The 16845-nt window shown below is 44.2% G+C and overlaps 1 protein-coding gene across 1 annotated transcript in view; it reads right to left on the bottom strand.

The window, feature by feature from the left end:
• clmpb (CXADR like membrane protein b) overlaps positions 1-16609 on the bottom strand; it is a 77494-nt gene extending 60885 nt beyond the window's left edge. Inside the window, exon 1 of the mRNA XM_050064738.1 lies at positions 16235-16609. Coding sequence (XP_049920695.1) covers positions 16235-16418 — 184 coding nt within the window. The 5' untranslated portion in view covers positions 16419-16609. The remainder of the gene's footprint in view (positions 1-16234) is intronic.
• Between the last annotated feature and the right edge of the window lie 236 nt (positions 16610-16845).

Genomic DNA, 16845 nt, shown 5'->3' with positions numbered 1-16845 from the left:
TGTGTCTTTTTCTGTGTGTGTGTCAAACAGCACCCACTCTCTGTGTGTGTGTGTGTGTGTATGAGCTAATGTGATTGTTTAATATGCTTGTTTATAGCAGCCATGTGTGAGTATCAGGTGCTAAGAGAAGTGCCTACCTCTAATACAAACCATGCACTGTTTTAGCCACATTCACAACATACAGGCAGATTCAGACATGCATGCACCACACACGGCCTTTAGAAGGATTTCTCTCTCGATCCGCTTCAGTATTGAGGGAGGCGGATGCAGCCGGCAGCCGCGAAACGAGCTAAAACGGTAACGGGGGCAAATGCGTCCCGTATAAGTTTGCGCATTAAAAGTGCTTTTTTTCGCCACTGACCGGTTCAGATCGCCAGTGCTATCTCTGTAAATAGCATACTAAGCGTTTCCCTTACCCTTCACTTGCTCTGGGCTGTGACGTCAACTCAGCTATCTGTATGGCCTTGGACTTGGACACCAACGTATCCCACATCCAGGTGGCGTGAAAAGAATACACCAATAGGATTGGACTCACCCAAAAGGGAAAAATATGCCACCAGTGTGTTCGGGCTCAAGTGGGCAGGATTAAGAAAAAAAGGTTGAGATTCAACAGAATCTTCAGCAGCATAAAAGAACGCGCTCAGAGAGTGAAACTTCAGTCTTGTTCTGGAGCTTGACTCATTGAGTTGTATGTGTTGTTGCCTGTGAACACATTAAACTCAGTTGCACCTGATTTTAAGTGTCTCCAGTGATTTTCTAAACATCAGCTATCTGACTCTAAGATACTTAATTGAGTAGAAGGCGAGTCCAACCAAATAGTTGAAGACAAGGTCGGGGGCCATCAGGTCCAGCTCCAGGCACCGAATTCTGCTTCATCATCTTGATGAGAGAGAAAGTGGCACTCTGTGTTGCATTTGGTCTGCTGTACTGCAGCAGCACACAATGACCTGGACCTGAGAAAAAGCATACAATTTTCCTCACTATCTGCCATATTTTTCCCTCTTTCTCATCCCCTCATCTCTCGCTGGATTATACAGCATGTCCTCTTGACCATGACACCTCTCACTCTCAGCAGTGTCTGAAAGTTTGTCTAGTGTGCTAGTGTTGTCCTGTACGGGCAAATCCGTGCAGAGAGTTGGAGGACTCGTGCACACACATACACCACACTGAGTCACGAAGCAGGAGAAGCAGTGGCTTGGCGGCGCGGCGTTGGCATTGTCTCTTCAGAGACGAGAGTAAACAGATCGACTGGGCCGCTTTGCTGCAGTTGCTCATGCTGACTCACCCTGTACATTACCAGCAAGGGAGAGACGCGGGACGCTCATAAAAGTGGTCTCATCACTCCCATTTTGTCCCACCTGCTTCCCCCTCCTCCACCCTTTCCAAGGTTATCCAGCAGGGGTGGGGGTAGAGGGATAGCAGTGGTGGAGGTAGGGAGGGGTCAGAGAAGGTGACAACCCACCTGAAGCGGATTCGCTAAACGAGTCTGGACAAACGAGGGCCCTTCAGTAGAGCGCTGGTTCTGATTAGCAATCTGTCCCAGTGGATACAGCATGTAAAGCTGACGGTGGGGGGAAGGAGTCTGAGACTGTTAGAGGGATTGTTACTGCGGCGTCTAAGCTGGCTGGTTGGCTGGAGGGGGGTGGGGAGCCGTTGGTGACGCTGGGGGCGGATGCACCATTTTTCTAGTCCAAAATGAGCCCAATGTCACCGTGACAGCGCAGCGCTCCTCTGAGGGCACCGCGGGCCAGGGGGGAAAATGATGGATGAGTCGCCAAGCAGCCGCTCCTGCTTCATCACTGTGTATACACACACACACACACACACGCGCACACACACAAACAGGCAGTCAAAGTCAGGGAAATATGTACACATAGTATACTCACACGATGACAATGCATACCTTGCAATATGTTCACACAAAGGTATCTGGGGATACACAAATACAGCATGCACTCACACACAAACACACACTTGCACAAACAAAGTACATGCACACACCACAAATATGCTCACACAAGGCCATCTGGGGAAACACACCAACACAAACACGTGCATGCGCACACAAACTCTGAGTGATTTATTTGTGTCCACATGGGTTTTAATTAATCACCTGGATATAAACACTCCAGATGCAGATATTTACAGGAGTTGTCAGTTATACACACACACACACACAAACACGTGCGCGCACACGCACTTACACGCACAAATATAGCTCACAGCACTGGCTTCATTATGACTGCAGCCCAGGCTAATGCCACAGGATCAATGACAGATCCTCTCTCTCTCTCTCTCGCTCTCTCTCGCTCTCTCTCTCTCACACACACTCTCTATCTCCCCTCATTTCTCTGACCCAAAAGCAGCAGCGCGCTGCCATGCAGAGCACCCTGCAGCGTTTATTCCTTCTATGACCGAGCAGTAGCCTCCAATAAGGCCCTGGGGTCATCCTGTTGCTAATACTCCACCTCAACATATCCATCCATCCCCCCACTCATCCCAAGCATACCATTCACTGCAACACCAGTTATGAGGGTTAGGGGGATTACACGCAGAGGCAATTACTTAAAGTGCTGATTACCTGCAGAAAATTGTAACCAGTAATGCTGCTGGAATAGTTAATTTATGTCACACCCCTGTAAAAGCATTCAGTTAAATAGGATTCATTTTTATTCTACAATTCTGCAAGATGTGAAGAAGTTTAGAATTTAGATGGTTGTACTGAGCAATGCAATAACTCTGAAGCATCATAAGCATCTGTGATCTGATTACTGCATATTTACAGTAACTGCAACAGATTACAGATGTCATCTTTTTGGAATCAGATTACTGTAATTCCATTACACCTAATCAAATACTCCTACTCAGCCCTGCTGAGCTCACGGAAAGCAGAATCCCCGACTGTCCTCATGCAGATGCAAGTCTACGCGGCCAGTGAAAGAGAAATATGTCCGGCCTCTGGTGAGCAAAGGGGGGAATAGCCAAGTGGCAATCCATCAAGACCCTGCAGCGGAAAGCTGTGCGCGCTCCATCCGCTCAGACCCCTCGTCTCGAAAGATGGAGACGGGATTGGGGGGATACAGGACAGTAAGAGAAAGGGCTCATAAACATATTCCCTCAGGATAGGGGGGGAGGGTGGCATGTAAAATCCTCCAACATGGGGTTGGAGAGAAAATGTCTGGCCTCTTAGATTGATGGACTAAGCTTCTGCGCTTGTAGTGTTTTTTCTGCAGCACAATACACAGCGGTGTATGGCTATGATTACTTGTAGTCAAGCCACGGCCGGGAGTGGATGGCGGCTACAGTCTAAATATTAGGATTAATGACCACGCTGGTCACTCTAGTGAAACATCATTCATACTTCTATTGCGTTCAAATGCCATGTAGGCAAACAATGGCAATACAGAGAACATTTGGGGTCTGCAAAAAGTGAGAATAAAAAATAGTTTTTCTGCTCTACAGTCAAAAATAATGCTGTGGATTGTGACAGCTGTGATAAATAAACCGTAAGTGGGATTACTTGAACTGTACTACTGGTGAAGTAAAACAAAATTCATATGTAAACTAAGGCTTTCAAAGCCTGTGTTCTGCTGGTCAGTGTGTGGTATTCCGTTGATAATGTGTGCAATAATACATTAAAATGTCCTCCTACCAGACAAGGCAGGTCGAATGTCTGTTCTCACCCCCACCTATTGCCACCACTCTCCCTTTCATAATATCACCTGCAGACGGTGATTATATATGCAGTTGGTCTGGCTGAGACGACGACAATAACAAAGTGAAGCAGGGGGAAATGAAGGAGAAGTCAGAAGGGGCGGTGCTCTAACTAGGTCGCAAGGAGAGCTCCGTGCTTTAACACAATAACTTTCATTAATAATCAAAAATGTGTTGACGCCGTTGCATTATGATTTCCCCTGAGAAACCTGTGTGGTACATTTACAAGACGACAAAACTGCACCAACTTGCATGTCAATGAAAAGGTCTCCCCAATGCACTTCGCAGGGGCAGCACAGGGGCAAGTGACAACACTACTGACACCGCTCCAGAAAAACTGCGCCCAGCTCTATCTGTCTTAACAAGAGGGCCGTTAGCTTGAGCTAAAGGACAGCATCGGTATAAACCAAACGTTAGTCATATCATCTGTCCAGAGCTTGTGGCAACAGGAGGTAATAAACTGTGACTCGAACACATTAGTTTGAATACAACAGGAGCATAATCCCATTGTCTATGTGAGCAAGTCATTTCTCAGTGCAATGTCTTCATAGGAGCTCTGTCTCAACTAGATGGAACCGGACAGAGATAAAGCAGACTGCAAGTGTGTGCTGTTCGTGCTTTGTATTCAGTATATTTTGCAGTTAAGGAATGCAACCTGTCTTGTCCAGTGTCGGTAACTTTAGCCGGGAGCGAACACACATGGTCAGTTTCCGGTGCAGCCCTTTGCTAACTGTGCACTTTTCCTGGCGCCCTTGCCACTATGCATCTTTAGTGTCCTGTAACTGAAAACCGTCAGCTCTGTCATTCTCCAATCCTGCACTTCAGAGGCATCTTTGTCTCACATCGAGCAGAGGTAATCTCTCAGTATTGATCTGGTCACATGGCGAAGGCAAATATGTTAAAGTGGATACCGAAACCTGCACAAGAGATCTGAAACATGATACTAAAAGAAGCAATGGTGCTCACTTTGTTATTTTTGCTTTTACACTGCACACTGTATACATACTATGTCTGTGTGGCTTAAACACACCTTTACCTGCTTACATAAGCTCCTATGAATCTCCTCTGATACATCGTGGCAGCCACATACTGTAGAGGAAGCATCAGAAGACAGGCATTGATTTCAAGCAAATCTGTCCGGACATCTCCTCTTTCTGGTTCGGTACACCTTTCCACAGCTAATGAGCAGCCGTCTTCATTCCCTGCCGAGTGAGACGTTCTTTTTTCATGCCTTGTGTCAGGAAACACTGGCGATTCATTACCAGGGAGGAGAGATGGAGGAGGGAAAAAAGAGTATGATGGTTAAGCCTGAGCTTTAAGACAGACAACTATGTCCCCTAATCCCTTCTGAGCAGCCGTAAGCCTTCCGTTATCGCTCGTTAGAATTGTGCATCCCTTAAACACATTAACTTAGGCCCTAATGCTGGGCCCTTTTGTAGGACTCGGCAGCTGCTCATAGCAGCCAGTCACTAGGCTAAGTGGGAGGAAACATGCTAATTGCTGCCACTTAATTGGGTAATAAGTGGGTTTGTGTGTTTTTTTTAATGGATGCAGAAAATCAGAACATTTCCCACCAATCGATGATATCCTGGAAAGCTCGTGCTATCCCTCAGATGTGTCAGACAGGGAATATGATGACAAAATCAGGCATGAACACACACAATGACAGCCACTCAATCATGTGTGCATGCACGTGGTTGCATATTCATATCCTGGTGTTCTAGTTATCAGCATACAAGTGAAAAAGAGAGGCATAACCTTGCTTTTCTCACAGGTCTAGTGGGACCAGGATCAGAGCTGCATCCTCACTCCACTGTACTCTACAGTAAATCTCCAGCCACTGTGTATACCACTCTTGACATTGGCCTTCAGTAGCCCAACATCTTCTCTGTCTGCCGACCAGCAGAGGCTCTTTTAGCTGCATGAATAACTCATAACATAAAAGAAACATGGTAAATACTCAAGTCAACAGGCCACATGGAGAATAATACATGAAACAAGTAGCATAGACGCACATTTACTGTTGAAATATGATTCAGGATATCATACCTTTATTCCTTTGTTTGATGTGTGGTTATTCTGAAGCATTAACAAAGGCAAATATGCAGGAAGTAAAAGAAATAGTGCATACTTTATCCCTTAAAGAGTGCTCTATGTGCCGGTGTGTGATCCCAAAATGATGTGCAAGCAGTTGTGGCTATGTTACGCAGTTGCCGCCCACAATGGTTTCACAATAGCATACAAGTAGAGCACAAACATTATTTTAATTCAATGTTATTCTTCCGTTTCCATTTGCCACGATTCAGTGCACATGGATAAATGTGGCCTGATGCTACCTGTGATCCCCAGCCGTGCCAAGGGTCGCATGGACAGGGGAGGACCACATCGACTGGGCGGCCACTACAATAGAGCGAGGCTTGTTATGTATTCTGACTGCAGCACGGCTAAGACGCTTGGTGTTTGCTGAGACAGCAGATGACTTGCCTTGCTCTCTCTGCCCCTTGCTCAACCGAGGCAGGATAGACTTAATTGCCTCATTAGCAAAAGGGCCAGCGAGGAGTCGGCCTCTTCCACATTGTTCAATGTCAAGAGTGCAACCGAGAGGAAAGGTTAATAGAGTAAACAGCATCTCCCTCTCCTAAATGGAAAAAATGTTTGTTTTCTAGAATGATGGGTCAGTGGCCAAAAGCTTCATTTCACTCTGCAGTGACAGAATTGTGCATGTAATTTCATCTTATCTGCACATTGCATATTCTGACCTTCATTATTCCTAATATTGGAGTACAACACAGTTTGCTGTTGCTCTGTGGTAACTCCCAAAGTTGTCTTCTTTTAAGCTTGGACCCATCGAGAAAGCACAGTCATCATGCCAACTTTAATTATTTTAAGAGCTTGAATTTGCAAACTCTGCTATTTCCTCCTCTACAGCGTCTTTGGACCCCAGACAGCAAATCAAGCCAAATGCTAACACTCTTGATTTCCCTCTTGAAGAAAGACACACAAAATAAAAATTATGTCTGCTGCTGAGAGAAGATGTGAGGTCCAAAAAAGCCTCATGTTTAATAATTTTGAGAGAGACATAAAACTCAGCCCGGCTCTCACTCACGACTGCACTGTTCACACGCTGAAGAGCATCGCCATCCGCATCCAGAAACCATAATAAGACAATTTCATTCAAAGTGTGACAGTTTGGACAACAATGCCAAACCATGACAGGCATCTTGAACGCAGTCCTAAGCCTCTGCCTGTCTCTCCACTGGAGATGTGGTGATCTATAAGTCGGGTCTGACAAGCTGCATGATGGGCCAGGCTAAACAAGTGTGCACTAAACAGAAAATGCAGGAGACGTGGAAAACAAATGGAGGAAACATGTTGTTATCTTCTCTGAATGAGCTGCGAGTTATGATTGGAAAGTTGTTGGCATCATTTCGCAAGTCTCAGAGGTGCACTCCATTACTGTAGCGAGTTTACACAACCACATGAGCACCACTAACCTACAGCTGCAGAGAGGGCTTGTGTGTAAGTGTTTAGTTGCAGTAACAAGCACAAATGCACTCCACCTTCACTTTAAGTCCATGCTAAGCTAGTGGCGTCCCCCTGCTCATGGAGAAAACGAGCCCACTTTTGGAAAAACACAACATGAATATACATATAACATGTGACTGCAGATACCTCAGGCTGTGGATTATACCATCCTTACTGCCGGGCACGATATGACGGAGGCTACATTAGAAAATATACAGCTACACATCTGCATGGGCAGTATAGCGTAAAGGCTCCATTTCATCAACAAGTCAAGTCTAACGAGTCGGAAAAAACAAAGGTGGTGGTGCCATCTGCTCTGAACCACTTTGCCGGGAAAGGGGGGGAGGGGGGGACGAAGCTTTTTCAGCACTGCAAATATAAACTGTACTCTGGCCACAGTCTGGGCTCCTGAACAAGTGAAGAACAAGTTATCTCCTACGGGAACAAACTTCTCAACCTTTGGCCATGATAAAGAGCTCGGCACTCTTTATTATGAAGCTCTGAGCGGAGAGCTGTACTGCAATCAGCGACACTACATACTTAATTTGTGGACAATCTAGCAATTGATCAATGATATTCAGTTTACATTGTTTTCGCTGTGCTATGAAAGACCAAGTGGCTGGCATTGTGGTTGGATAATTAAACCATCCATCACACAACATCCACTCCAAGAGACCAGGACTGGCAACCCAAGACTGGGCCTTAGTTATTGCACTTTACAGTTCCTACTGAATGGCAAGAACATGAGGTAAGGTTTTGGTGACCAAAGATTTCATCCCTGTAAAGAATTAATCAGCATATTTTACTCAGCTTTAAAGGTCATTCCCAAAGTTTTGACACAGACAATTTATAGATTAAGTCCACTATTTAAAGTTACTGCATGTTCAATTTGTTTTGTCTGCAGCCAAAATAAAGTCCTTTTATTCCTCACACTCACAGTATATATCTAAATTGGACAGATGGCTGAGTCCTGACTTCAGCTATCATGCACTAAAAGTGGAGGGGCTCCTCCAGATGGTGTTCAGGTCTTGTGCAGGTAACCGCTTTGTCTTCCGCCACTCTAATCAATGGCCACCGAATTCCCTCCCTTCCAAACACCATCCATCTTTAAGTCTTTCCAGGCTGCCCAGTGACGACCAAAAGCGGCTGAAGATAAATGTTTAAAGGGCAGGAGGGCCTCTGCTGATTAAAGCCACTGACGCTTTCGGGAAGACTGGCAAGCAAAAGAGGAAATGGAGTGAGACAATGGAGCACGCGGGTTCAAAACACCTAATGGAGTGTCCTGCTTGCTGGGCTAATAAACTGCTTCAAATTGAAAGGAACAGCAGGCGTCTAAATAGAGCGATGTGGAACATTTGCTCCTGTTCATTCAGTTAGCTCCCAATTGGAAAAGCGGGAGAGGGAAGGAAGAAAAAAAAACCTCGCCTTGGTTGCTATTATTTGGTGCAGCACAAGTTGCTTTTATTCGTCTGCAATCAATTCTAGTTATTGAGTTACAGCTGAGTGCCATGTAGAGTGGAAGAAAAGTCGATGTTTTGTGCATCGGCACCAAAGTGGAATAAATAAAATAAATGCAGTTTTTGAATTCTTTCTGTCTGTGTGAAAAAATCCTTTGCCTTGAGATGTGTGGGGAGGACGCGCTGTGGTCGCAGTCTGGCTGTGAGCTGTATTCTCTTGCAGATTCTCATCTCAGCAGCATGACGCTGTTTGAATGTCCAAGTTGATATTTGGACATGATAATCCATAATCACAGCGTGAGATGAGGCACCGCACAGGTTGGGGTCTGACAGGTGCACCCCATGACCAATTAAAGTGCTGAGCGGCCAGTAAGAAATGATCAATTATTGGCACTATGTTACTCACTGAAAATGTCAAGCAAACGTTAGTCCAGCAGTAGAAAAAAATGGTCCAGTCGACGCCTGCTGAGTTAAGAGAAGGATTTCATAGCATCTTGACTTGACATGCAAGAAGAATGGTCAGGACTGGTCAGCATGTTAACAGGCTTTCAGGTGACAGAGGAAATCTCTGAAGAGACACACAGGCATGACCGCTGTAACACAACCAATGTCACCCCTGTGCTGCTCATTGGGTGTAAATGTTTTATCAAGAGTTTGCCTTTTCTTCCCTTTGTGCCATTGATGTAAGCGCTATGCTAAGCCGCTTGAAAGTGAAAGACACCTCAGCAATGGGGATTTTGGTTTTTGAGCTGTTTATTTTCCTTCACAGTTGGATCGCGCAGCTGCACAAAAAACAGAGATATACCTGGTTTCAGAGACAGAGAACATAGATCAAAAGCATGTTCTGCTTAGAGAAGACAAGCATGCCAGCTTTATTCCGCACTGCCAGTTTTCACTAAGGCAGAAAGCACTTGAAAGCACCACAACAGGGCTGGGAGCTCTGAGATGATAGCATCTCAGCCCCCACTGCTCATAAACAAATCATTTTAAATGGTATTTTTGTAAGATGTAGGAATTTTGATCACCTTTGCTCTTGCAGATGGAGAGCACTCGATCAGTGATGGATGGAATCCTATTTCCAGCAATGTCAATAGCTGCGAAGGATTAATATCAGGACAGACCTTTAGTGGGGTGAATCAATGGGAGACAATTCCATGCTCCACCTCGCCGACAGCATCAGCGTTTATCTTGCCGTTTTGTTCACTCTTTGATCTCCTCGCTGCTTACATAAAACAATCATAGACCTTGATTCAAATATTTATGCGCACAAGCTGCAAACCAATTCACATTTTCTAAGAAAATAGAAAGCTGTAATTGCACTTGCTCCATTGACTTTCATGGTTATTCACTATTGCAAATAAGGCAGAAATCCTCCCTTTGGAGGAAATGGCCACGGTTGTTGAGATTACAGGGGACGAGGGGCCAATGCAACATTCAGTGTCACAACTAACAGACGTTTTAAAGGGCTGTTTATTTAAGTTTGGAGCAGCTGATGTCTTTTTGCATGTTTCTGCTTTTCTGCATCATTTATTTTACTTAACATGGATTGGGGCTCCATGTTTAGGCATCATATGGTCATATGAAATATAAATACATGTTAATGACATAGTTAACGGCTTAGGGCAGTTATTGAGAGATCCCAAGGCAGTGGGGTCAATGATTCAAGGGGTGAAGGGTCATTTTGTAGGGTGACTGCCGTTGTCTTGTAGTTGCCTTATAACACCAGATCAAAATGAGTCTTTTGACGTCACCATGGCAACTTTTTTTGTGCTAATCATTCAGAATTTTTCACTTTACATACATTTACCAAATGTTGAATTAGAAAGGTTGCTGCAACAAATATTTGATCTGATTAATTAACAAATACCTGTCATCAACACATTGTCCAATCCATATCCTGATTCTTGCAAAACTTATTTGCTTACTCCATTTCTTGCCAAGAGTTAGATGAGAAGGTCGATACCATTCTCCTATCGTAGGAACATTACATTTGTTGCAATGGAAAAGCCGATACTTGCCTGAGATTAGCTAACGAAGCTAATCTCAGGCACCTACCTGTCTAACAGAAAACAGACCAACGCCACATCGCTCTTCATCCTCATCCTCTCCTTCAGTGCTCACCAGTAGAAGTAAAAGTAAAAGCCAACCCCAGATTCACTCTAGTTTTGGAACAAGCTTTGCTGGCTTGGTGTTTTGCCTCGTTATATTTATGTTTGTCAGCGTTGTGTCTGTGATGTGTGCTGCTACTACCTGGTCACTTCCTTTTTATAAAGTCCCAGTCTCAACTGCACGTTGTTATTTGCTGGGGGCTACACACCACTGCCCAAAAGTTTCAGTTCAGAAATGTCCCAAACACAGCAAAATAAGAAGAACATAAAGGCAGAGAGCAAAGTCTTTTTTGTAAATGGAGGCTACCATACAAGGTGCCACCCTCATCTCAGTTTTTAACACATTCACACACCAATGGAACGGCCATCAGAAGCAATTCGGGGTTCAGTATCATGCTCAAGGATACTTCCACATGCGGACTGGAGGACCAAGGGGTCAAACACTGATCTTCCAATTAGTGGGCTCTACCTTTTGAGCCACACCCACCCACAAGTTTTTTCGGAAAATCCTCCGCAGTATACCTTTGATAGGAAGCTATAGCCAGCAGTTGGTTAGCTTAGCTTAGTGGAAAAGCTAGCCTAGCTCTATGAAAAGGCTACATATATATAAAGTTTGCTAATTAACACGTTTCATCTTGTTTGTTGTACAAAAAACTCATTACACTGAGCGTGGAAGGCCTTTCAATCTTCTTATCTAACTCTCAGTGAGAAGTTAATACTGTAAGCATTTTTCTCAACATAACAAACTTTACAGATTTTTTTTCTGTCTTGTGTTTATGTAATCTTCGTGACTAAACTTTATGTTCTGAACACTGATCAATAAAATGATCTCATGATCTTCATCTATTGTATCAAACAGCACGTAGCTGTCAAATGTATGTGTTAGATTATCTGAACAAAATGTCTTTCTTTTATTGTCTGTGCACAGCAGAATACAAGTGTAGTGTAATGGCATGTGCGCACTGTGCATGTGGCTCCAGTTAATGTGAATGTGAGCCTCTCCCGAACATCTGTCAAAGATTAGCAGTAAAGTGAAATAGGCAGTTCCTGTTCATACGTTCCAAAATAATCTGGCAGTAATTTTCCCAGTGAAGGATGAAAAGGGGGAGGGTTTATAGGTCAGAAACACTACACAAACCCAGCTCTGTCTAGGCATGTGTCTTGTGTTTTACAAGATGCAAGTGCCAAAAGACCCGTGCTTGGACAGCTTGGAGATGATGGGTGTGGCAGAAACACGCCAGGAGAAAGATAAAGAAACTGTCACACAAAGAAATATTGCAGAAACAGCAGATGAATTCAAGGAAGACTACGTTCATTCCACCAGCGTGACCTTTATTTTTTTCTATCTCGGATGTCTGCTATAAAAACCAACCTGCCTAGACCCTGGAGTAGTAGAAATAAAAGCACTTACAGTACAAAGCAGGTACACTTTCACCTACAAACACTCTTGTTCGAAGCATGGCATCCAGCTTGCTTCAACAGAACAGAAAGACCGTCTGACTAAAAGCCCTAAAATCAATGAAACATGAAGAATCCCTTAGGTAGAAAAAAAGGATGGTTTGTTATTCAGGGAAGCATGCTGTCATTCAAAGGCCATACACATCAGGGGGAAAGTGCTTGGAAGGCAAATCAGTGTTTGTTAATGATATGGGTCAATTGTTTTGAGGACGGCTGGACCTCTGTACTCATCTGTAGGCCTCTTCAATCACCCTTGGTAGAGGTTTTGTATTCTGGAGTGCTCTGTCCTTGCTGAGCCATTCAGATTTGCCACTTTCGCTTTGAGTAATAAAATCCCCTCTTGACGGAAATCTGTTTACACTTTGTTCTGCATGTCAAATCCCTGACACTGTAGGTGGAAGGCAAGTCATTTAACTATCAGGAGCGACGCACTGCCAGCTATTTGCTATTCTTCCCTCAGCAGCTGCATCTTTGTGCTGTACTGTACGTCCTACAGCGTGAATACAATATCTACTGGATACTGATTCCTGCATTGTGGCTTTGCTCAGTCTCTGTGTATGTGCGTGCTGAAAGTGTTGATATGTCTGCATCACATTCATCAGATAACCTGTAAATGAATTGTACCAGCCAATAAAAGTCATTTAAATGTCTGCGCTTCAACAATGTGAGATGAAGGTTGACTCGCAGTGCAAGGAGTCACGCCTAACTGACAAATGCTTTAAACACCGTGCACGTTCAAGTCCCGTAAAGTAGATCTGCCAGATTCATCACATGCTCTCAAAAAACAAACACGTTCAAAGCTGAGAATGTACATGGGGGATGCTACCCGATAACGCAGAGAATAATGCGCGTCAAAAGGAGATCAAAACTAAGCCTTAATGTATGGTAACTAGACGTCAAATATCGAAATGTCTCTGGGTTTGTAGGAATGTCAGAAGTCTGTGGCTGGGTGTGTGTGGGAGTGTGTGATTCAGGCGCAAACACATCAAGATGTCACTTCATAACCTCTGGCTCAGGAGGCTCCTGTCATCTTCACATTTCAGAGATCCTCTGCCTACCCCGGCAGACATGCTAAATATAGAATGGGGACAGAATTTCTGTTTGGAGCCACTGCTCTCTTTATCTACATCTAACACTAGCAGGCGTGCACAGGCACTGCCATCTTCTCATTGTTATACACATATGTATACAGGCATGTGGACACACAGGCATCGGCACGCGAACTGATGATAAGACCCCGCTATATTGTGCACTGTCTTATAGACTGATGATCAAACGAACATGAGACTCCACCGAGCGAGGGCGCAGAGGTTCAGATCGCATATAAAAGCTGCTCATTCTTTCCAATTACATTTCTGTCAAATGACTTACACTGTGTTATTACTTCTTGGACAGTCATTTTCAAATTCCCTCATTCAGAATCATTTAATCCTGGCACAAGGACAGATAGGCAATCCATCACCAGTCTCCTTTACCTGCTGAATCTACCACACTGTTACCCAGTTACTCTATACGACCTTGTTCTGTTTCTTACTTTGGATCGGCCGAGTCACAGAAGGGAGCCATGGAACTCTGTGGCAATTAATTGTGCTACTTATCTGTAATGTGAACAGTGGATATTACGTCTCCAACAGATATTGAATTAAGGATGTCTCAGGACTTGCGAGGCCACAGCCAAATAAAAAGGAAATGAGCCCTATTAATGACTATTGATTCTTTTATAATAAAACAGCCACTTCCTCTCTTTACTTGGCCTCGGTGTTAATCTTGAATTAATACAGGCTCTAACTTTAGGGAAATGTCCTTCGGTGTGGCGCAGCAGAGCGGCCTAGCTTGGAAAGCTACATATCTCCCTGGTCAGGGAAAAATGCTTTTTGGCTGACTGGCAGATATTTTATTCTCGCATGAGAGACACACGACCCAGGATGCTGTTCTGTCCTGGACATCCACCCTAATAATATCGTTTTCAGCTGCACAAATTGTTTTATATAGTCATATCTGGTGACATGACAAGGAGGGAAGGAGAAAATGCCTCACCATGGCAACAACAAGCCATTTAATACTCTAGGCACAGGCTGATGGTTATTTTAAGAAAAGTGCACCATTATAATTTTTATTAGGGAATAAATTACTGTTATAAATTCATGTGTGATGTTTTCAACTTGCTGGCTCAGCTGTGCCAGCTAAGAATTGGTTGTGTTTTATCGTCATCATCATCATCGAACTGCTGTTTAGATAATCTACATGTAAGGCTCGAATCACATCATCGTCTAATACAAGCAGGCTGATGACTGAAACCACAAACTGTGTCGGTATGCAGTGTCCACTGCCGAGTCAGCTCCTTTAGTTGAAGCGCAGCATCAGTGGCCATCACCACTGAGCACACACAGTGGATTCACTGGTCGACCACTGTAAGCCTTAACGAGTCGGCATGTATGCAGGTTTAGATAACATCACCATCCTTCCATTTTCTTTACTGCTTATCTTACTCAGGGTCACAGGGGGACTGGAGACTTTCCCAGAATGCACTGGGCAAGGGGCAGGGTGCTCTCCTGAGAGGTCACCGCAATACGTAAGTAACTGAATAATAGGAGCCAGAGATAACAAACTCTTAAGGCATATGCAAGAGTACAGCACAACCAACATCCAGCAAGCAAACATCATGAGCTGTATGTTCAAACTAATGGGATGAAAAATGACACACAAACGATGAGGTTTTTTGATTTCTCTCCAGACTGCAACAACACGAACAGCAAGCATCACGCAGACCAGAGCACGACTTTTGGACCCAAACCAAAGCAGACGAGCCGCCAGCTCTTGGGTGCATTATCTCTCATATGGCCACTCTCAACCACTCTCACTTTAACTCACAGGTCTCCAAACTTTCTCATACCAAGCACTCCTAGCCACTGTTACTTCAGACTTTTGGGAAACGCTGCTTTATCCTCTGTTGGGGGAATTTTACTGCAGGTGATGAGACAGCAGTAAGGAGTGTGAAACCTCTTACTGGAAGTCATTTTTACACACTGTCTCACAGAGCTACACTAACTTCCAGTCAGTGGAGTCGCAGTGGAATTGAACAATCCCTCATCAAGCTTTAAACCTGGTGTCTCTGAACCTGCAGGCCCTGAGCACATCACTGTGATATAGTAGTAATAAAAGCTGTAGTTTCAGCAACAGTGGTGATAACTTAAACAGACAAAGACGAGCAAAGCAAGCTTCATTTATGATAGGAAACAAGCACTTTCGATTAACCTTTTCAAGTTCTGTTTCAAACTAAAAAACAAATGATATAGCCAAACAAACTTGAACATTTTTCATTCCTAAAATCATATTAAAGACACTTAAAATTAGGGCAAACAGCAAGAAAGAGCGTATTCAAAATATCTCCCTTTGTGAGGTCTTTGTGGGTGCTGGATGTGCTTCATTTTGGATTTCATGCCTTTGTCAAAAAATGGTACAAAAAGCATTTTATCCATCTGCAGCAGGCCTGTTTCTGAAGAATGGGTGTCAATAGATGCACCTAAAGGGTCAATAAATGTGGATAGCAGCTTGAAAGGGAGGGATCAGGTGAACTTTTATCCCCTTTAATATTCCCCCTTGTGAGAGCTCCCCTGAGCAGAGCAGCCTAAGGTTTGGAAATGAAGGTTGACTTTGGCGTTTCCATTTTTCCCATCCGCGTAATTATAAATAGCAAAAACATATGCGCATCATCATAAAGTGCGAGTGTGACTTTACGCAAATAAAATATAAAATAAATATATTCTGACATCATTGTTAATCGAGGCTGAAAATCTTTTGTCAGATGTGTTGGTGAGAAACGCGTCAAACAATAAAAATGTATTATAAAAAATGGCAAATAGAATAACGCCAGACATCAATGTCTACACCGTCAGTGGATTGTCAGACGAACCACGCTCTGTGCTTTTTAAATTAATTAATTATCTTTGAAAGGAATGGGAAGTGACTTACCCAGAAACAAAGAGCGAAATATTGCAGACATCACGGCTGGAAATCCCATATGACACGGAGCTGGAAACAATGCGCTCAGACTGCCTTCACATGCATTCGGCTGACCTAAGTGCGGGCACAACGACGCGGCACCATCAGCGAACACAGGAGCGAAATCAGAGATAAATAAATCTTCATTGAGCATATGAGTCCAAGGACATCATATGTTGCACACGCCCGACATATCTAAGCCTCCCGAGAAGAAGAAACGTGGCTCTTTCTCCTCATCGTCATTTTCATCGCAGGCTACTTGGCGTCAAATCAAAGTTCCCTGGCTGTCTGGCTCTGGCGTGGGACGTGTTGTCTCAGGGTCCCCTCTGTCTCCTCCTCAGCAGTCTCTCCTCCTTTCCTCCTCCGCTGCACAAAATGCCAGAGAGGAGGAGGAGGAAGAGGAGGAGGAGGAGGGCGAATAGGTGGATGATGAGGGGATGCTGAAGGATGGAGACCTCTAGAGTCTGAAGTTCTCTTACACAGCCCGAGCATCCTGCAACAAACACTAAAAGGCTTTAGAGAGGAGGTGCTCCTGTTAGGTGTTGCAGGCACGAGCCAGCTGATTTCTTTGGTATGAAAGG

Source organism: Epinephelus moara, chromosome 2, assembly GCF_006386435.1.
Source record: "Epinephelus moara isolate mb chromosome 2, YSFRI_EMoa_1.0, whole genome shotgun sequence".
Classification (NCBI taxonomy): Eukaryota; Metazoa; Chordata; class Actinopteri; order Perciformes; family Serranidae; genus Epinephelus; species Epinephelus moara.
The sequence above is the reverse complement of the archived record's forward strand: the minus strand, read 5'-3'. Positions and strand labels throughout refer to the sequence as shown.